The 21,885-nt window shown below is 42.0% G+C and overlaps 2 protein-coding genes across 3 annotated transcripts in view; one reads left to right on the top strand and one right to left on the bottom strand.

Moving 5' to 3' along the window:
- The first annotated feature begins 32 nt into the window (after window positions 1–32).
- Window positions 33–15,160, top strand: ARMC10 (armadillo repeat containing 10). The gene is made up of 6 exons (XM_004702786.2): window positions 33–440; window positions 1,266–1,414; window positions 6,133–6,267; window positions 9,021–9,197; window positions 12,322–12,393; window positions 13,164–15,160. The coding sequence occupies exons 1-6, from the start codon at window positions 299–301 to the stop codon at window positions 13,413–13,415; spliced, it is 927 nt and encodes a 308-aa protein (XP_004702843.1). The 5' UTR covers window positions 33–298; the 3' UTR covers window positions 13,416–15,160.
- A 3,581-nt stretch (window positions 15,161–18,741) lies between these two features.
- NAPEPLD (N-acyl phosphatidylethanolamine phospholipase D) overlaps window positions 18,742–21,885 on the bottom strand; it is a 38,722-nt gene continuing 35,578 nt past the window's right edge. For both annotated transcript variants that reach the window (XM_004702613.2, XM_045288952.1), the window contains exon 5: window positions 18,742–19,102. In XM_004702613.2, the coding sequence (XP_004702670.1) occupies window positions 18,974–19,102 (129 nt within the window). In that variant the 3' untranslated portion in view covers window positions 18,742–18,973. The remainder of the gene's footprint in view (window positions 19,103–21,885) is intronic.

Raw genomic sequence — 21,885 nt, 5'->3', positions numbered from 1 at the left:
CGCGTCCCCAGTTCTCTCTTCAGGGCGCGCGGGCCTGCAGCCCCTCGGAGGCCGGCTGCCCACCTGCCCCGGCCCCACCCTCCGGCCGTGGCCCGGCGGGAGGCATTACGATTTTAGCTGGGCCGTTTCCGGGAGGCGGAGCTCAGACCCCCATTTCCTTTCTCTACGGCTAGGTTGCACTTGGGGGCGGCGACGCTCTCGGGCCCGGAGATCGCCTGCGACCGGTGCCCAGGCTGCACCGAGGCTTCTGTGAACGTCCTGCGCTCCCGCGGGCTCCGCGCTTCCACCCGACAGCAGCATGGGCGGCGCCCGGGACGTGGGCTGGGTGGCAGCGGGCCTGGTTCTGGGGGTCGGTGCCTGCTACTACATCTACCGGCTGACGCGGGGCCAGCGGCGGGGCGCCCCCCGCGGGCCCCGGCTGCGCCCCTCTCCATCCATAGGTGAGAGCCCGAGCGGGAGGGTGCAGGCCTGCGGCCACGGCGGGAGGGGGCAGGGGGAGGCGGGGTGGGGGGTGGGATTCCAGGGCCGGGGTGGGGACCACAGACTGTGCAGGCGCCCTTGGCTTTCCCGCCCTCCGAGGAAAATGAGCGAGCAGACCAGAGGCGGGAGGGCAGCTAGCAAGAGGACGAGCCCGGGAGGCTCAGGTGGAGAGGGCGGACCACCCGCTTGACTTGGGTGGGCGAGGGGACCTGGTTCCCCCCACCCCTCCTGTCGCCACTTCTTTGTTCTGAATCTGGGGTGGAAATTTTCCCACACAGCAGCCTCCTGTGTTCCAGGTCCAGCGGAGCATGGCTGCCTGACTTTAACGCCTGCTCGGGGCTTTGCTGTGATCAAAGGGTTTCTCCCGGCTGTGGATGTAGCGATTCGGGGCCTGGAGCCGTAAAATGAAATTCTGTGTGCAGCTGGCCTGAAAGGAGGGACGCCACAGGGCCGGTCCTGCCTGCATTCAGGGAGATACCGTACCTTGTGAGCACCGGAACCCAACCTCTGGCCTGCAACTCCTCAGAGCCAGAAAATATCAGAACCTCGGTTTCTAAGGTTGAGCAGAACCTGGATTCCTAAGGTGTCAGTGTGGCACGTGATGGACTGTGTAAGGTGTAAAAACCGGCATCCAGGGCTCCTGATCATAAGACTTAGTCATGATAATGGGCCTGGCCTTTAAGATTTTCCTAATGGAGGCTTTTTTTTTTTTCTTCTCAATTCCTTGCCTTAAACACAAATTCATTGTATGTAGATGAATCTTAACTAACGTTCTTCGTATGCAGAAGACCTAACAGATTGTTCCTGTGATGATGTTCTGAATGCGGAACAACTTAAGAAACTCCTTTACCTGCTTGAGTCCACCGAGGATCCCGGAATTCTTGAAGGAGCTTTGGTCACTCTGGGTAACAGCGCAGCCTTCTCCACTAACCAAGTGAGTACCCTAGCCTCAGCAGGCATGCTCCTTCCATTCTTCTGCTCTAGAAGTTACTGTGGCTCTGGATAAGTTACTCGGCCTCAATTTCCTCATCTATGACACGTGGCTCCCTGTGCTCACATGTCTACCTCTCAAAAGCCCACCGTGGGCGCTTGAGTCTAGATCAGTGGTTCTCAACCTTCCTAGTGCCGCGACCCTTTAATACAGTTCCTCATGTTGTGGTGACCCCCAACCATAACATTATTTTCGTTGCTACTTCATCACTGTAAGTTTGCTACTGTTATGTTATGTAAATATCTGATATGCAGGATGTCTTAGGCGGCCCCTGTGAAAGGGTCGTAGGGACCCCCAAAGGGGTCAAGACCCACAGGTTGAGAACCACTGATCTAGATACACACGGCCTTGGTCAATGGGGAACACATTCATATTGATCATATTGAATCCGCCTTGGATATGGCATAGTGCTTGAAGTATTTAAAATTCAGAAGCACTTAGTAGGACAGCAGAGCATGTTGTATTTAACCTGAGGTACGATGCTGAGTGGCTGTGCTCTGTTAACTGAGAGGGTTTGTGGCATGGATTCACCTGCTGCTCAGAGAAAGATGTAGTTGTTAGCATCCCTAAAGATGATAGCTTTAGAAACCCCATGTAAGGGTAGTTCTACCAAGGAGCTTCAAAAAGTTTGTGGGAATAAAGTGGAATTCAATTTTCTGTGATCTTTTTGAAAATCTCTCATACCCTGCCCTTCGGGGTCACTGAGTTGAATCACTGAGTTGGCCTTTAACTACGCACTTTAAATTATATGTTCAGCTTTACAATCATGGTTAGTTAATGCTGCCATGGCAACTACAGGTTGAAAGTGGTAATAAATTATCATATATATGAGGGTAATTGTTATAGATACTAGGATTCCAGTTATTCCACACCAGACATGTTTAAACAAGTCTCCCATCAGTGGATGGCTGCAGATAAAGTCTCTCAGTAGTATGCATGTCTTAAAGGCTTCCTCCAGCAGTGGCTTCTGAGGGGACCTGCTTGACCAGTTTATTTCTAGGCAGACAGGTCAGAGGCTATTGTGACTTTTCCTCCACAGGGTGATCTTGTTGGAGTTTCTTGAAGGCCACCACAGGTCAATCACCAGGGCTTCTTATGAAGAAATTTTGCAAAAATGGAAACATCCACTGGTGATTAAAAAAAAGACCAGGACTTTTGCTCTGGGAATTTTTTCCATCATGATACACTGCACCTGGTCATTCTTTGAAGATAGCTAGGGCTGCCCTACAAGCATTTGGTTGGGAAGCCTTAACCCAAATTTACCCCTCTGTTCCTAACCCTGCCCCTCAGGCTTCTTTGGTACTCCAAACCCAAAGAACATATACAAAGAGCATCATTTGAATTTCTGGAGGATGTTACAACTGCAGTCTTGTTTAAACCAAAGCACGGGATTCTTTGGGGACAGGTGAGAGAGATGGAAACCCCATTTTCAGAGGTATATATAGATAGCTTGAGGAGATGTTGTTGAGAAAAAACAGCTTCACAGTTTGATAGTTTAAGATTTCTTTGATCTTTTTAGCAATACTTTTTTACTTATCCTCATAATTATGGATATTTCATCCATATATTTAGTATGTAAAACATCAAGTAAACTATAGTAGATAAGATTTTCTGATGGTTTTTACATCCTATTTCTCCAAAGTGATCATCAAGCTTTAGTATGCATCAGAATGATCACAACTTGAAAATGGTAAAAGGGTCAATTCCTGGACCCTTTGCCCCAAAGTGTTAGTTCACTAGGTAGGGCTAGGGCTCAGGCATCAGAATTTCTTACAAGCACTCAGGTGTTTCTGAGGCAAGTGGTCCCTTGGACGGGATCTGAGAACCACTAGTCAATATAATTGACTCCTACGACACTTACTCTCAGGACTAAAGAACTAAATCTGAATGCCTCCCTGCTCCCCACTCCCACCTCTCGCATGGGGGGAAAAAGATCGTGTTCCAGTTTTTTTTCAGCTGGTTAGCATTATCACACATATAATTAAAGTTATTTTTAACTCATACATTATTTCAGTCCATTTTTATCTGCATGATATATACTACGAACCTCTGAACATGTCTAGGGAGATTTAGAGAATAACAGTTTATTACTTGCATCAGTACTAAATGACAAGTGACTGAACACAACTTATTTTGAGCTCCCGAAAAGGAAAAGAATTGGACTTAGTTGCCTGAAACATTCAAGAATAGTCTTGATTTCAGGCACAACTGAATCCTGTTCAAGGTTGCAGAAAGGGCTATCAGAGCTCTCTCCCTTTCCCCACCTTTTGGCTTTGCTTACCTCTTAGGTTTTCTTGTTTGTTTTGTTTTGTTTGTTTTTTAATTGATCTTTGTCTCTTTGGCCACAAAGAGGTTTTCTTCACCAGGATAGAAAGAAAACCCTCATCCCTTGTAGCTAATGATAGAAAAGATAGAAACTCCTCTCTTTCTTCTCTGCCCCCTCCACCCCACCTCCCCACCCCAATGTATCAAACCTTGGAGAAAATGTTTCATGTTGGCCTTGCTAGCATCGAGTGCCAACCCTTTGAAGCAATTGCTGGGTCAAGGGACCACAGTCCAGGATCAGTGTAGCCTGGCTCCTGTGAGCATCTTACAGCCGAGGAACAGGGATGGATGTCACAACAATTGACAAATAGTCCCATCAGGACCTGTGTGGGATGCAAGAGATTCTATGTCTACCCCAGTGGAAAGAGATTTGCCAAGCAAAGAAAAACAATAGATGTTGCCCGCATGCCTATATTGGGGTGCGTATGATGCCATGGTTGTATAAGTCTCTGAAACAAATAGAATGGGTCAGTAACCATTGGTGAATAAGTCATGACCTAGATAATATGGGTTACTACAAGTTACCATCCATTACAGTCCCTTGATCTGCTTTAACATTCGAATACAGACGCTGTTGGTACCCGCAGTCCTGGGGAGGTGCCTGGAATGGCAGTGGGAAAGCATTTTCTTTCTGTGCTAGCTCAGTCTATAATGCCATGCCTTAGCCTCACAAGAGTAATTTTAAGCATCTTTTTCTTCAAAGAATTGAAGAAAAGGTGTTATGTTTGAAGTGTGGGGGCCAGAGATAAAACCCTTTTGCATCGCATCTACTCACTTACCGACTATCTAGTTATCTGATATTTTGCATTTATAACAATGGTGAACAAGTCTACTGGTTATTTTGCACCTTAAAGATATGCATTGACCATCGTGAGCGCCAGGGTGTGAGGAGAGTACTATTGGCTGCGATAGCTAATGTTAAAGGGCAACTTAGCTGGGCCCTGGCTATCAGTGGTTTGGCAGTTAAATAATAATGCAATTTGGCAGATATGTAATGAAGTAGTCATCCTCCATTTTGTAATTATATGTGGTCATCCATATCTGCATAATGCTAATTTTCATATAAAGGCCTGGTCTTTGGAACTTAACAATGTTGATAAGAGGAGCAGAGGTGATTGTGAACAATTTTGATGATTTTTGAAAATCTGTGAAACACTAGGCCTGCAAGATATTAATAGATGTTCTCCCGACTCCTACCACTGAAAAATGGCCCTCTCGTGTATCGTGGAGCCCTGATGGGGTAGCGGGTTACACCTGGGACTGCTAACCCCAGGGTCAGTAGTTTGACCCTACCTGCCACTCTGAGAGAGAAAAGTGGAACTTTCTGATCCCATAAAGAGGTGCAGTCTCAGAAACCCCCAGGAGCAGTTCTACTCTGTCCATGGGGTCACTATGAGTCAGGATTGACTATGGAGTGAGTCAGGTTTTTCCATTTTTTATGGGTATATAATGTGCAGAAATATGATATATTCAATACCCTTCTCTCATAGAAATTGGGGTTTTCTGAAGCATTTTAGCATTTTAATGTCTCACAGTGAAGAGCCATGTTTACTCTTTATACCCAGATTTTCACAACGATATTTAACCAAAGAATTCCCTTTTGTTATGGAATATCTCATCCTCCTGAAGAATGAGTCTTCCAAAGAATACAGTTCAGCAGAACACTACTTTGGTATCATAGATCTTAATACTTCCAAAGTTTGCCTCTACTTAAGGTGTTAATTCTGTGGTGAGCTGATATCAGGGACTCAAGTGGGAAGAGAGTACTTTGAAAATGATGATGGCAGCATTGTACAAATGTGTTTGACACACTGGATGAATGTATGGATTGTGATAGGAGATGTAAGAGCCCCCAATAAAAGTATTTAAAAAATAAAAACAACAATCATCCAAAAAAAGAGATGTTAACTCTATTTCTAGGACCTCTGGTGGTGTAGTGGTTAAGTTACAGTCTGGGAAACTCCCAAGGTCACTTCTACCCTGCCCTATAGGGTCCCCATGAGTCAGCATTCACTTGATGACAGTGGAAAGGAAGTTAAAAAAACTTAGGTCAAAACAAAATGATTTTTGTTTGTGAATTGCTTTAAGATAAGTGCATGAGCTCTGCAAATCTTTGTATCTATGCTACAGTTTAAATAGCTACATATCTTAACTTACGTTTCATTTTCTTTACCTATAAAATTGTGGATAGTAAAAAAAATCAGGGGCTACATATTATAATTGTATACGGTAAAGGCATCTTCAAAGAGTTAGTTTTAAAATTGTATTTGTAGATACCAAGAATTCCGGGGAAAGGAACGTATATTGATGTCATAGTCTTGTGTGCTCCCTCGTAGGCCATCATTCGTGAACTGGGTGGCATTCCGATTGTTGGGAGCATGATCGCCAGTCCCAATGACAGTATTAAGGAGAAAGCCTTAAATGCACTGAATAACCTGAGTGTGAACGTTGAAAATCAAGAGATAATAAAGGTGAGTTATCTGGAAGCACAAATATGGAAGGTGTGCTATGAATGAAAGAAAATAAGTTGGTTTTAAACCTTTAGCTGACTGTTCTTTGTGACTTCTTGGCTGTGAATTCTCCTTAGAAGAGTGGCGAATGAGCCAGGGGCAATGGGAGATGCATTGGACTTTGGAAGTTGGGGATCGGTTTAATCCAAAGTGTGGTAAAGGAGCCAGCTCAGAATCTGATCTCATCAGCAGAAAGGGACATAAGAAATTAGGGAAACATGCTAATTTTTTAAAAAGTCAACACACATTGAGTCCCTGCTCTGTGCTACAGAATATAGAAGTGGACGTGATGCAACTCTCGCAAGAAAGCTAGATGGGGAAGGGGAAGGCAGCTCCATACATGGTTGTCATCCCAGGCAGAAATAATTCAGTGCTTTAAGGAAAAATAGAAGTGAAGACATGCTTGACGTAGAAAGAAAAGCTGGGACCTAAAAGACTCGAGTGAAAGGTGGGATCTGATCAATCAGGGTCTTAAGGATGTCAGGATTTTTACAAGTAGATTTCCCCAACCCCCCACCTCATGAGGCAAGCTGGACCTGGTTTCCAAAATCTTCTGTATTTGGGGTTTGTATTGTTTTCTTGGTTTGTGCTTGTTCATTTTAGGGTTCATCTCAGGGGTACGATGTCAGTGGAAGTCCCCTCTTGCAGCTGTGTCACCTGCTTTTCCGTTTTGGGGTAGATGAAACCCAGGATCGATGATCTTAGAGGGGCAGCAAGTAGACTGAGGGGATCAGTGAGTGTGCAGTGGGCGGGTGTGTGTGTGTAAAAGAGAGACAATGTCAAGTAATCCATGCAGAAAAAGAATGTCTGGAAACTGATGTGATAGCAATTGTACATTTTACTTGCAATAGTATATTCTACTTGAAGTGCTTGAAATTTGGAATGATGTACGTATCTTAAATTCCAATTAATAATTTTTTTTTAAAAAGATTTCTACAGTAAAGTTGGGGAAAGAGGGAATTCCAAGTAGAAGACGTGAGGAAAGACAGGCACTATTCACAAAATAAATGAGCTGGACCACTTAGCAGTCCTGTAACTAGAATTATAATGAGGTAAAGATTTTGAGACAATGAGGATGTAAGTGTTTATAACATATTTGGGGAAGCTTCAAGAGACATAACTGCTTTATGAAAATATGATTTGTAATGAGGTCAGGAAATGCTATTTTTAAAGTATGGGATATAATGAAATGGTTAGCTCTTATAAGCCAGAGCAAAAGTTGACATCACTCAATTTCACATGTAAGAAATGTGGACAGGGTGCATTTGTCTTATCACATATGTATTTTATCACAATTTGTTTAAAAGTGTAATAACTCTTTGCCTTACTGTCGTTATTTGAGTTCTGCAATAACATGGAAACGTTTGGTGATTGAAAAAAAAAATTAGAAATGGCTTATGGGGCAATTGGTAACTTAACTCTCCAGATTAGAAAAAAATAATTCTCCAAGCTGAAAAGGTCCTCGGCAGACATAGAAAATAGTGTTTTAGGAAACTTTATTATACTGGGTTGTCATGTATGAACTAGGACCACGACTGGCATTGAATTCCTTTGTGCCAGTGATAGTTAACCTAACAATAATTAGAACTTCAAAGAACCTAAGCCAAATCCAGATTTACCTTGAGTTACTTTGGTTAGAGCTAAAATAAAAAATCTATTCCACCTGGTGCCCTGCTCTTTGCTTCTTTTCATGATGCAGCTAGCTCTCTCTGGACCTGACTAGTAAGATAGGTACCATGTTACAGAAATACAGAATGGCCTGCTACATCTTCCCCCTTGATCTGGTGTGCCCACAGCAGAGGAACAGAAGGGTAGGCTCAGTGGGGAGATCCCAGAAAGAAAGAGTTCAAGCGTGAAGAGAATTTGATCTCTGTCCCGACAACAGCTGGCTGGTGTGGGGTAAAGGATCCACAATCCTGGACTTTTAAAGCCCTTGTGGGTGATAGCATCCACTGCATGTAGTGGCCTTTAGCCTTAAGGGAGTGAGGTATATTTGGTAGAAATGCTCAGCACAGTATCTGCTGTTAACAAAATAGCTTTATTTAAAAAAAACAAAAGCACCTGTGTGTTAGACTGGGTAGACTAGGAAACAAATTCATAGACACTCGCATGTATATAAGAAAGAGCTTTATATACCAGAGCAATGGAATATTTAGAAAACATCTCAGCCCAGTCCAGATCAAGTCCATAAGTCCGATATTAGCCCATATGTCAGATACCAATCTATTCTATACTCTTCAGACTCATGAAACACATGCAATGATGCCAAATGCAGGAAGATCACAGGCCAGTGGGTGGAAAATCTTGTGGATCCAGTGGTGGTATAAGCATCTCAGTGCTGGCAGGGGTCTCCACCTGACTTCTGCAGCTCCGAGGCTCTGGCTGCCATCAGCCTGTCTCCATGTGTCTTGTCAACGGCAATGTCTCCAAGGGAGTGGGCATGTGTCCCACCTCCGGTGAGCTATTTATCTCCTTAGCATCTCCAAATGAGGTCATCAAGCTGGACCTGATTGGCAGGCTAAACCCCACCCCTCCACTCTCAAGTTGACACCAGATTATGTAACGCCCACAAGCTACATTTGAAGGAGAGATGAAAAGGCCATCTTTTCTGAGAAGCCATTGCCATCTTGAGCAGTAGCCCTACACGACTATGACTGTCCACTGGTATAATTTCAGAGATTCTAAACTGCCCCCTTTTCTCTTTCTGCCTTCAGGTGTACATTGATCAAGTCTGTGAGGATGTCTTCTCGGGTCCCCTGAACTCTGCTGTGCAGATGGCCGGACTGAGATTGCTGACCAACATGACCGTTACCAATGACCACCAGCATATGTTTAAAAGTTACATTACGGACATCTTCCACGTGCTACTGGCTGGAAATGGAATTACCAAGGTAAGAGGCCTTGTGGAAGTACAGAAAGAAAGCCCTTGTGCCAAGCTTCTCATGATTGAAACAGGACCCTAGTTCACCTTTCTTCAGTTGATTTTATTCACAAAAAGAGATTTATTAAAACCCTTCCATGGGCCCAAGAAAACATTTATTTTCCTCTGAAAATTGAACTATAAAGTTAACTTGTGAGAATCATCAGTTATTTCATTTATCACTAGATTGATGTCCATTTTTTGATATGTGAATCCATCTAACTTTTACTGAAGTCAAGTAGCTAGCCCCCTCCCCCTTCTCCCTTCCTCTAGAAAAGGAACTGGTGGTGCAGTGGGTTATGTTTTGAGCTGTTAACCACAGGTCGGCAGCTCAAACTCACCAACAGCTCTGATGGAGAAAGATGAGGCTTTTGCTTCTGGAAAGATTTACAGCCTTGGAAACCAACAGGGGCGGGTCTACTCTTGTGCATAGGGTCTCTGAGTTAGAATTGATTCAATGGCAGTGGTTAGACATAGGAGCCCTAGTGGTTTACTGGTTACACATTGGGCTACGATCCCCATGGTTGCCAGTTTGAAACCACCATCAGCTCCATGGGAGAAAGACTGGGCTTTCTATTCCCATCAACAACTACAGTCTCAGAAACCCACAGGGGTCGCTATGAGTCAGCACTGACTTGAGCACTGGGAGCTAGGTTGGTTTTTTGTTTGTTTGTTTGTTTGTTTGCTTGTTTGAGATTAAAAGGAGTCCTGGGATAATGTTAGTTGTTGAGTCACCTCCAACTCATGGTGATTCAACTCTGTTGATCGAGGATCCCAATAAAATGAAATTCTTGGCAACTTCAATAATTTCTCCTTGTAGCTTGATGTTTCCTGTGCCACCGTAAGGAAGTTGTATTCCATACGGAATGCGGCGGCGTAGCCTTTGTTCTTCATCTGTGTTTCAAGACCGCTCACTTGCAGCAAGCAGGCTGTGTCCTCATCTGCATAGGAAAGGTTGTTAGTGAGCCTTTCTTCCTAAAACAACTTTTGCATTTTAGTGAAGGGAGTAGATTGACTATATGCAGGATGACTCGATGACCTTGAATAAGCATCTTAAATATCCTCTGTCCGCATGATTAGTAATCACAAGAGATTGGACGACAGCCCCTTGAATAACCCCCCTTTATTAGTGCGTGCTTTTCTCAAACGCCAGGTGTTCAAGATAAAGCATACAAATGAATGTAAATTCAGATTCTGATTGGTAAAGTCGCTGGTTACTTAAGACTTTATTGATCTGTGTTCTCTGCCACGTTTGAGAGAAAAATACACAAGTACTGAAGCTGGACTCCACAAGGTTTGATATCTTGAAAGATACTGCAGGAGGTTGTCAAGGTGTGGCTGTGGCGTTCTGGTTCTTAAATGTCTTTTAAGGTGTGGTCATTTGGGCTTTCTGCATTTAAGTAGCCCAACACTGGCTTCTGGCCCCAGAAGTACCCAGAGGCGTTCAAAATTAAATGTAAGTCATCTTATAGCAAGACTGCTGCTTCCACAAGCAAGTTCTGACACACCCATAGTTGTCAACATCATTCTCTCCAGTGGAGCAAGGTAACTTTGAGCTCCTGTGATCCAAATGATAACTCCTGACCCTGTTCCTTCCATGGCATTTCCAACACAGGAAAAAGCTCCTCACGACCTGCCCCTGAAGCAACTGTGCCCCAACGCGCAGGAGGAATGCTAGGCCCACAGCCAGGCAGGTCTGACCGGGGCTGTGCAGAGATCTGTCTCAGAGATGGTGTGTGTTTTCCTGTTTTAGGACTTTAAAGTGGTGATTCATGCCATAATTTTACTTTAAATTTTCCTTATTTTGCAGGGGGCATAGTTTTCTTCCTTCCTTTCTTTTTTTTTGTATGTTGCCCAGTACATTATTTCTGGGATTAAAAAATTTACTTTTGTGGTCTTCCTGGAAGTGTAAGTACAAATGAAGGCACTGTTTCTCTGTAAAAATGAGCTTCAAGTTCCAACTCATCAGTCAATGTTGGATGGTAATCATTGGTGGGTTGGAAAATGTATCTTGTTTCACAACCAAAATATTTTCTTCGTAAATAAGCCACCAACATGATTTTTCTACAGAACATGATTTGCTTAAAGGCAATGATCTCACTGTACTATAATAACCTTCTGCCTACACCACTGATTCATGACTAAATATAAGTAATAGAGGTTAGGTTAATATAAATAAACTGCGTGCATGCTTCATCTGTAATGCATGCAAATAAGATTAATAGCTTAAAAGAAATACCCAGTAGTCACCACAAGGTGGCACATGTGACAACAGGAAAAAAAAAAGCTGAGGGCTTAATAGGATTTCAACCCAAAATACATACTTGTTCCAGCTATAGTTATAGTCTAACTTGATGTATTTTTCCTCCAGTTGCACTATCTTCTGCAGAGTATGCCATCTACCACCAATGAGTCAGCTCCGACTCCTGGCAACTCCGTGCGTGTCCGGGTAGAACTGGGCTCCACAGGGTTTTCAGTGGCTGTTTTCCGCAGTAGTTCTCGAGGCCTTTCTAACGAGCACCTCGGGATACACTTGAACCTCTAACCTTTGGGTCAGCAGCCAAGTGTGTGAATAGTTTGCATGGCCCAAGGGTTCTCGGTGGTTCATAGCAATGCACTAAAAAGCAAGGGGCCATGTTATTGTTTAGTCTTGGTAGCCAAACTGTTCTAAAATTAATATACTTTTAAGTAGAAATTCATTGAACTTTTGAAAGAGCTTTTACTCAACGGTAAGCATAATAGGTTGATTAATGCATGTTAAAGTGACTGGGCGTAGTGTATTGTGTTAGGTGCGTGAGAGGGGGATTGTGAACGTATGCCCAGTATTTCCCCTCCATAGCAATCTAATTGGAAAATTCGAACTAGTACTGCTCTGTGAGAAGTGCTCGGAGAGTGGTGCCAAGTCCTCTGGGAGAGACAGAGGCTGGAGCCTGAGGACCGGAGTGAGAACTGAAAAGGTTTCGTGGGAGGAGAGAAATGGAGGCAGGCCACGAGTATAGGCAAAACTGTAACCAGTGGAAATGTTGAGAGGCCAGCAGGCCAGTAGGAGAGAAGGTGTGCCTGTTAGTCTGAAATCAGTGCTACTCTTCTTTCAGGTTCAGGTTCTGAAACTGCTTTTGAATTTGTCTGAAAACCCAGCTATGGCAGAAGGACTATTTGGTGCCCAAGTAAGTAGCTTACCTATTTGTTTTCTGAATATACAGATATATGGATTTGGACCCACAGGTAAATCTTTAAGATAAACCTGGTCCTTTAAGATAAATCTTAAAAAAAGATAAATCTTAACCATACAAATAGCTCTTTTCACATATGTAAGTTTCCTAAATGTCCAATACTGTATACCGAATTTTTTTGCATATAACTCTCCCATGTAAGTCACTCACACATGTACATAAGCCTAGGAAACTAAAGTGTGCAGGAGGTGGCAGTTGGCGAAAACCTGGTGCATGTTATTTGCATAAAAGTACTTTGTTTGCTTCACTTCGCACAATATGTGTTTTTCTGATGAAGGTTCTTCTCAATTTGATGCCTTATCTTTCTTAGCGTCTGTCTCAAACTAGACCCTGTTCAGACATGTTACATAACCAGTGCAAGTTTATTTCAGTACTGCCTTCTACACCAAAAATATTTTTGAAACCCATGCATTTCATTAGGTACATTTTCCATGACCTGTTGGGAGACCCGTCCTGTATAAGTCATGACAGATGCTGGTCCTTATGGAACAGTCTGATGGAAGAGACAGACCTGACCAGTACCTGTGAGGTCATTAAGCTTTGAGTAGTGTTCTGAAGTAGTGTCCTGTCGAAGTGGCACCCATGTATTCATCCTGATCCTTATGACGAGTTTTAAAATGTGAAGTCTTGATGCCATTTTTAAGTGAGAGTATGTCTGGGCCAGGTTTTCATCTACGGATAATACTCCTGGTTTCCTCTTTCAGGTGGATGCGTCATTCCTGTCCCTCTGTGACAGCCATGTAGCAAAGGAGGTTCTGCTTCGAGTCCTTACCCTGTTCCAGAATTTAAACAACTGCGTCAAAACGGATGGTAGCTTAGTTCTGAGGTCTACATTCATGTTTCATAAAGGTTCATTGTTTTTCCTGTTATATGGACAAGAATGTGCCCAGAAAATGAAAGCTTTAGTTAATCACCCTGATGCAGATGTGAAGGAAAAAGTTCTCATAATCACGTAATTCTCATTGGCCATATTTCCAGAGAGCAATGCAGTCTGGAAATAATCCACATTATAAATCTACTTTCCACCTTCCGTATAAAGCAAAAGGGAGTTCTTTCAGCTGTTGAATTGTAAACAGTAAATATCATGTTTCCTCATTAACACAGCTACAACTTGCCATGGTCTCCAAGTTTGTTTTGGATTATTTTATTGAGATACCAAATGAATACTAGCGCTTCTACTGAAAACATTTCTTTGATTTTGTCTAGATTGAGATGCTTTAGTTATTTCCTCTGTATGAAGTGACTTTTTTATGCCTCCGTTGCCGTCTACCGTTTGCAGTGATTTGCGGTTAAGAGGGTGACCCTGTGTTAGCAGAACTGCAGCGTATGTTCAAGGCTGTGACCTTCCGGAAGCAGATCTTCTTCCCCCAACACCCCCCCCCCAGCCCCCTTCAAGCTGTCTTCCGAGGCACCTCCGGATGGGGTTCAACTGCCAGCCTTTGGGGCTTATTGTCAAGCACCTGACCATTGGGGCCACCCAGGGACATTCATTCATATGTCATTCATTGAGTGTTTGAGAACGGCATGAGAATCACACCGTCCTTAGTGATGAGATCCTGAGTCCTCGAGTCTACTGCCGACCCCGTCACCCTGCTTTCACAAACCCGCTCCAATCATGTGCTTCTAGTTGATGAAAACATGTAAACTTAGGAGAAAGTGTGTCCTAGTACTTGCCCACTCCCACTCAACGTGCCAGTATGTAAAAATGCTACTAATAAAAATACTGGGATTGATCAAATTGTCCATCCCTCAGCAATTGGGTAAATCTGTTGTTCTGTCTTTAAAGGGAACAGAGTGGCTGTGAGTGTGCTGATGTCAAAAGGCATACATGAGATAAGGTGGTTTTCTGAAACACTCTGGCAGAAGATGTACGTGATCCCATTTGTGGTTTTGTAAGGGAAAGATATTTATGTTTATATATACACAGAACACGTCCACAGTGATACGCCAACTCTCGGGATTGGGGAAATGATTTGTCTATATATTCTCTTCTACTGTTTTTTACTCTGAGCATAAATTTTATAATGTTTTTTTTTAATAAAGAGGAAAATCATGAGGTTATGTATATTTTCTTCCCTTAATTGATAGTACTTTTTTCATTTCCATCCTTATTCTACTTGACTAAAATAAGATTGGAAAAGATTTCAGCATTTAATTTTCTTAACCTTTTTATTTCATGAAGTATCATTACAATTTATTGTTATATTTGCATTCAGCCAGGATATCTAAAAGTGTAAAGGTTATAACCCTCAGCATGCTTAGCAATAAGTCAATGTGCAAGCACAAACTGCAACTCAGTGTACTTTAAGGCAGAGCCCCGGTGCTTTGAATCTCCTCTGTGAATACATGGGTACAACTGTTTCCATAGGTCACAAATCCTTCAACAGAAAAAAACGTGTGTTCTCAGGCTTAGCCTGATACAGAAATTATCCTTTGGGGGAATATTCATTCATACAGTATAAGAAAAGGCCCACTATAAGGTGTAAATGAAAATTCCCAAGGGACTGGCATTGGAAAGGATACATGACGGCTGAGAGTGATGTCGTTGTATATTGGTGGTGAAGATAAGTATTCACTCCCTGAAAAGGCACATTTCTTTATAACGATTTTTCTTCATCTGCCTCCTTACTTAATGAAGATATGTATTCAACATGTGCACATATTAAAAACCTGTATTGAGCTTCTATGTGTTTGAGCAGCACTGGCTTCTAAATCTCCATCTCTTTATTCTCTCCCTCATTCGTTTGAATGGAATGACTCACACATCAGTTTCTAAAGATCAGAGCATTGAGCCTAAAATGTTGAAAATGCTGGATTTGAAAGAGTTATTTTTAACTCCTCACAAAGAAGTATGTGGTGGAAATGCACAAGTAGAACTTTAATCTACCAATGGGGGTCATGGCACACCTTAGCTTTTATTAATGAGACTTTTCTTAATTGAAATAACCCCACCACCCTCTTTGGCAATGAGGCATAAAATGTCCTCAGTTACTACACGGAGAAAAGGAATCTTTAATATCTTGTATATTGATTGTGGATGCTAGCTAATAAAAGAAAATGAGACTGACTTAGAGCATACGTTCCCAAATTTATTTATCCCACTGCCCCCTTGTCAGAGAGAGGGGGGGAAAAAAGCTTGGCATTCCCCAGCAATTAAAAACTTTCATACTGTAGCGTCTTGATTCGGGATAAAGTGTAGGTATCTGCTTGCACAGCTCATGCCACTGCCAGGGGGCAGTGTTGCATTCTGTGGGAAACATGGGTTAAGAGGATAAGGTACATGCATACTGGCCTGAATGGAGGGAAGAGATTGTATTTGCCATATTTTGCAACATTTATCTTTCATATAAACCCTTCAAAAATGTAACAAGTGAAAAATAAAAGGGTAACCCACTTTACAGGGTCAGGAGACAGCCTTGTGTGCTTTGGCCCACAGGTCTTCATACAGTCAATGTGGAGAGGATGTGAGTGGTAAATAAACATGGCTGGTGAGGACACCAAGAGAATGAGGCAGGTCCAATTAAAGTGGGACTAGAACATGACGATTTAAAGTGCATAATGACTCAGTTAATTGGTACATGAGTACAAAAATAAGGCTATTATGGAAAAGAAATACTTAAGATAAGATTTGGCTTGCTTCACTGAGCAGAGGTAAGATACGGGTTTTCAGTTCAGCGTGCAGTCGCAAGAAAGGTGGCTGAGAATGTTGGCTTGTTTGAGGGCAACATGCCCCGAAGCTAACCTATCATGAACCCAACATCTTAAGTCCTGTCTATTTAAATCGTCCCTTGGAGTGAGAACGCCATGCTTGTGTATGTTTTCCTGATAAAATTCTCGTATGGGAAAATTATGCTTTAGTATCTGGAAATCACATTTACAAACACCATCTATACATGTCTCGAATGATTGGCTTCCTTATAGATAAAAATGCTAAGTTTAGAGAAAGATCATGTACTGTGTTTTGATTGTTAATCTCCAAATGTATAAAGTGAACTAAAACGTAGTCCTCAGTGTTCTGTGTCCTAAATATGAATGCTTAAATTTGCAGCAGGAACAATACATTATCGAAAGCTTCAGCCTCTTTCATCTTCAATCTTACCCAATTATATTAGGCAGTGGTATCTTAAGTCTTTTCCCCCATACTTTTAACACGCTTTTTTTTTTTAATCACTACATATCCTTCATATTTTTCAGAGGTAGGTCAAAATCATCCTCTTGTTGCACATGAGGAAATTGAGGCACAGTGAGCCTAAGTGACTTGTTTCCAGTGACAGAAAATCCATTATAAAAGCAAAATGCAAATTCAGACGTAGTGGCAAATGTGCAGGCAAGCTTTTACATGCATAGAGATCAAATTAAGGTGCTACCTATATAGCGATTAACAGAGAAAGTTTTGTGTAAATAAAAGGTCCCACAGATTATGGGTCAAGAAGATAAAGTGGGCCTCTGATAGTATCTAATGCAGCTCCCTCACTTAGCAGAGCTCAGATTAATTCAAAAGTTTTTAGCTGCTAGCAAGGCAATTCTGACTCAGTGACCAGATAGGCTTGCTCACAGGGTTTCCAAGGCTGAATTCTATATGGCACAGATAGCAGGAACTATCTGTGTAGGCCTGATCCATTATGGAGGTCAGATGAGCCCCTGAATCTTATTTTATGCCACGAGTGTTTACATTGGAGCCCTGGTGGCACAGTGGGTTACACGTTGGACAGCTAAGCACAAGGTACGCAGTGCAAAACCACTCACCGGCCCAAAGGTGAAAGATGAGGCTTTCTATTCCCGTGAAGAGTTACGGTCTTGGAAACCCACAGGGGCAGTTCTACTCTACAACAGAGCTGCTCTGAATCAGAATTGACTCAAAAGCAGTGATATTTTTGTTTGTTTTATTCCGCACGGGCTTAGTAAAAAACAGATGCATGCTTTGGTAGCCCAGGTCACATGGAGTTGTTTTCAACTCACTGCAACCCCAATTGACAACAGAACTGCCCACAGGGTTTCCTAGGCTGTAACTGTGATGAGGACAGTTAGCCAAGTCTTTCTCCCTTAGAGATGCCGAGTGGCTTCAACCATCAACCTTTCAACTTGTTCCCCTAGGGTTCCTTGAACCCTAAATGCTTTGGGGTCATTTAAAATAAAAATATAAGACCGATGCATCATGTAAAACAAAACATCTTACTGATAACATCTGGAATTAGACCCAAGAAACAACAACCAAAAATCAGTGTGTGCAGAGAAATGAAGAGAATAAATAAAGTTCAATTCAAAATGTGCGGTCTATATTCACAAGGAGCCCCGGTGACTTCATGGTTAAAGCAGTTGGCAATTAAAAAGGTTGGCAGTTCAAACCCACCAGCTTCTGTGCGGAGAGGTAGGCGGCCATCTGCTCCTGCTCCTGAAAACGACTGCAGCCTTGGAAACCCTGTGAGGCGGTCCTGCTCCGCCCCAGGCGGAACCAACTCCTGGGCAACAGGTCTGCTTCTGGTGAGTCTCCACATTTAAGGCCTTAGAACATCCGATTACATGAAATCTGATTGCTATTGCATGATACAGAATTCCCATCTAAATGGAACTCATGCCAAAGATGATGTTGGAGAAAGGCATTACCAACAATTTGAAGAGTATAGAATGAGAGAATATGTATAAGCAAAAGCTACAGCAAATACTTCTAGCCAAAGGAAAAGAGGACTATCCTCAAAATCGCCAGCCAAATTTAGATAGTTGGTTAAAAAAAAAAATTTTTGTAGCTATATTTGTGCTTAGTAGATCTGAATTTTAGATTAAAAATAGAAAATACCTTAAATGACATCAACAGGCACACTGCTCCCTGCCTCCAGCCAACTTAGAGGGCATTTGATTTGGGGCTACAGACATGCATTGGAATAAACTGCCCCGCCTCTTAAAAAGTTAAGTCTCCCCAAACAGGTAACTTAACCTAAGCCCTTATGTCTCCATGGTTATATGCTTTAAAAAAAATCACTTAGCATTTGGAATATATCTTAATATTATCAGAGCAAAACTGTGACTATAAGCATATTGGAATAGATTCCATCAATTACTATAATGTGGATACGAGAATTATGTTAATATTACTATGCACACCTCTGAAAAGAGTCTTAAATACAGTCTTACCTCACCTTGTACAATGCCCTGAAAATCAATCTGAATTTTCACCTCAATTTTTCCTATCTTAAAAATAAATCAACTACAAATTAGGGAAGAATGCTTTCGTATAGATATTGCAATTGCCATGTTTGTATCATTGATAAAAGATTTAAGATCCACATTAGCTAATTGTTATTTAATGAATTATAAATGATCCAACTCCCTTCTTTGTGTATATAAACTGGCAATCTTATCTAAGTAAACAAGTTATTATGCAGGACATAAAACACTATCTTGCAGAAGTTATTTCCAAATATAAAAAATAATGCTGATGAGTTTCTGAGTCTTTTCATTTGCTTTGCAAACTCAATTTCGTTGAGACCTTTTCCACGAAGCATGCTTGAACCCATATTTATTCCAAGTTTTCATTGTCAGAATTTAGGTATCTTGATTCTCCATGATTCAAGACAAAAAAATCTTCTGGGTTAAGTCCATATCTTTCTAGAGCTTCATGCAGCTTCTCTGGAGGCTCTAAGTAATGCTGGCAAAGAGAAGAGAAAGAAAAAGAAGATGAAGAAAGATTAACCCACCAACTATTTGGAGGACATTTAAAATAAGAGTTCAAACTAAAATGTTCAATAGATACCTACTTAAATACATTTTCTTTATAAAATTTGCTAAAACATTAGCAGATGAAGCAATCACACTTTCTAACACCAAACCAAAACATCAAACTCACTGCCATCCTATAGGGTAGGGCAGGGCAGGGTAGGGTTGCCCCATGAGTTTCTGAGGCTACAGCGTTTACAGGAGTAGAAAGCCCTGTCATTCTCCCTCGGAGTGGCTGGTGGTTTCAAACTGCTAATCTTTCAGACAGCAGCTAAATACATAACCACTACACCACCAGGGCTCCTTGCTTGTTTGTTTTTTAATGCAGAAGTAGGTTCCCCCTACTTTCAATTAGAAGAGTTATATGTTGTTCCAAGTATAAAACAGGAATAAAAGTCAAACAGCCTCTGATGTAAGCACCAGCCTCCCCACCTCCACCTCACACCCTTCATGCAAAGGCTATCTTTTAAGCTCCTACAGTGTGTGCTAGAAAAGGGGGCCAAGCAAATAAGATGTAGTAGTTACATAATCTGGTGTCAATTTGGGACTCCAGAGGATTAGGAGTGAAGGGGTAGAGTCTAGTCTATCAATCAGGTCATAGCCAATGAGGCCTCTGTGTGGGCATGGCCTTCCCCTGAGGATTCTGGGAACTCCTGGATTTCCTCCTTGGAGGCAAGAGACACTCTCTGCTCACTCTTTTGGAGACTACTGACAAAGCTCACTCCCTGACATTTCTGAAAAATCACATAAGGCTACCCTGAGGCAATCAGAATTTCAGAGCTGAAGTAACCATGTGGGGACCCCTGCCAGTGCTGAGATGCTTCCACTGCCACTGGATCCACAAGACTTTCACCCCAGTGGTCTGTGATCTTCCTGCATTCAGCATCATTGCATGTGTTTCATGAGTCTGAAGAGGACTTAATAGATTGGTATCAGACATATGGGCTAATATCAGACTTGTGGACTTGATCTGGACTGGGATGTTTTCTCAATATTCAATTGCTCTTATATATAAAACTCTCTCATACACATCTACGCATCTCTGAGTTTGTTTCTCTAGTCAACATGGACTAACACAGAACAGAATCACGTGTACAAAAGGTCAGAAGTTTGGTTTGGTTTCTACTGGACATCCAAGTAGAGATACCAAATAGTCAGAGTTGACTATACAATTCTGCATTAAAGGGGGGAACTCGGAGGTAAGGAAGTACATTGGATAGATACTATGTAAAGCCATAAAAGCAAAGAAATCCTAGGGACGACTTGAAGTCTATAAACTGAATGCTAAATTTAAGAAATTTCAAAATTATAAAACTCAATGGTTGAAGGGAGTGAAGGTAAGGAATGGAGACTAAGTAGAGACCAAAACAAACAAACAACAAACTCACTGCCATTGAGTCAGTGCATAACCTCTATCGGCCCTACAGCACAGTGTACAGCTGCCCTGTGAGTTCCCGAGACTGTACCTCTTTACAGGAGTAGAAAGCTCCATCTCTCTCCCCAGGAGCGGCTGGAGCTTTTATAGTGCTGACCTTGCAGTTAGCATCCCAACATAACCACGATGCCAGACAGCTAACGATAACGGGGGAAACCAGAAAAGCTTCCTAAAATGGACAGGTTCGCAATTGTTACTTGCCACACAGAGATGTTTTTTTCCCTTTAGCTCACTTCCGGAAGCAAATTGACTCCTGAGTAAATTCGCTTTCACAGTACCTCTCTTACCCAGTACCCCTCAGGACGACCACTTACTAATGGATTGGTTGACAAGAGCAATTTGTTTTTGTCTCTTTTGTGTGTTGAAAAAGGAGATCACTAATAAAATGTAATAGGTCAAGTCAAGAAATTGCAAAATTTCCCTTGCAAAATTATTTTGGTTTAAAAGATTTCAAAATTATGAAATTCTTCTCTATTGGAAAATAAAGTGTTTCTGGTTTTGTCTGCCCCGCCCCCACCCCTGAATCTTGGCTAACAATACACATTTACATTAGGTTACATACAATTTCTTTGCCAAGCTACAACTTTAGCGTGAAGCATTTGATGATATGTGGATTTAGTATGGATTACAATGTTGTCTGAGTTGGCTGTTATAGACCCTGTATTTTTTTCCACTATTTTTTAAACATTTTGATTGGCACTTAATCCACATATCACATAATTGAATAGTTCAATCATATCAAGAAGAGTTGAACAATCATTACCACAATCAATTTTAGAACATTATCTTTTCCCCTGTGGTTAAATCACTTTTTAAAATGAGTTGTGCAATCATCCATTCTAGTGCTCCCTACCCCCTCCCACGTACATTGTTTGCTCCCCCAAACCCCTCACCCTCCCTATATCCCAACCCCCCTACATCCCCTATAAACCCTTGCATCAGTTCTTATCTCTATACATCTACTCCTGTGCTTTACAAACTGGAAAACCCAACAGAAACAATAAAAATAAATAAATAAAGTGGTAAGAATAAAATAATAATAATAATATAGAGATAAAAATACAAATTAATGAGTAAGAAAGAAAAAAGATCACCATGAATATTTAAAAGGCCAGGGAGGAAATTTTGGCCATGGAGCAAGCAACAAATGCTTGCACCTAAACAAACCCAGGGACAAGGGAGCAACAAGTGATCCAAATTGGTGGTGAGGTGGGTGTGGGAGGCCTGGTAGGGCATGATCAAGGGGAATGTAACAAAGAGGAATTGCTGAAACCCTGGTG

Source organism: Echinops telfairi, unplaced genomic scaffold (assembly GCF_000313985.2).
Source record: "Echinops telfairi isolate 266 unplaced genomic scaffold, ASM31398v2 ScPeMD7_23;HRSCAF=83, whole genome shotgun sequence".
NCBI classification, from domain to species: Eukaryota; Metazoa; Chordata; class Mammalia; order Afrosoricida; family Tenrecidae; genus Echinops; species Echinops telfairi.
This window is presented reverse-complemented; position numbering and strand designations above follow the sequence as displayed.

Coding starts and splice junctions, on each gene's coding strand:
- ARMC10 (XM_004702786.2), top strand. CDS start 299: ATGGGCGGCGCCCGGGACGTGGGCTGGGTGGCAGCGGGCCTGGTTCTG. Junction 9,198..12,321: donor CTGGAAATGGAATTACCAAG/GTAAGAGGCCTT, acceptor CTCTTCTTTCAG/GTTCAGGTTCTGAAACTGCT. Junction 12,394..13,163: donor AAGGACTATTTGGTGCCCAA/GTAAGTAGCTTA, acceptor TTCCTCTTTCAG/GTGGATGCGTCATTCCTGTC.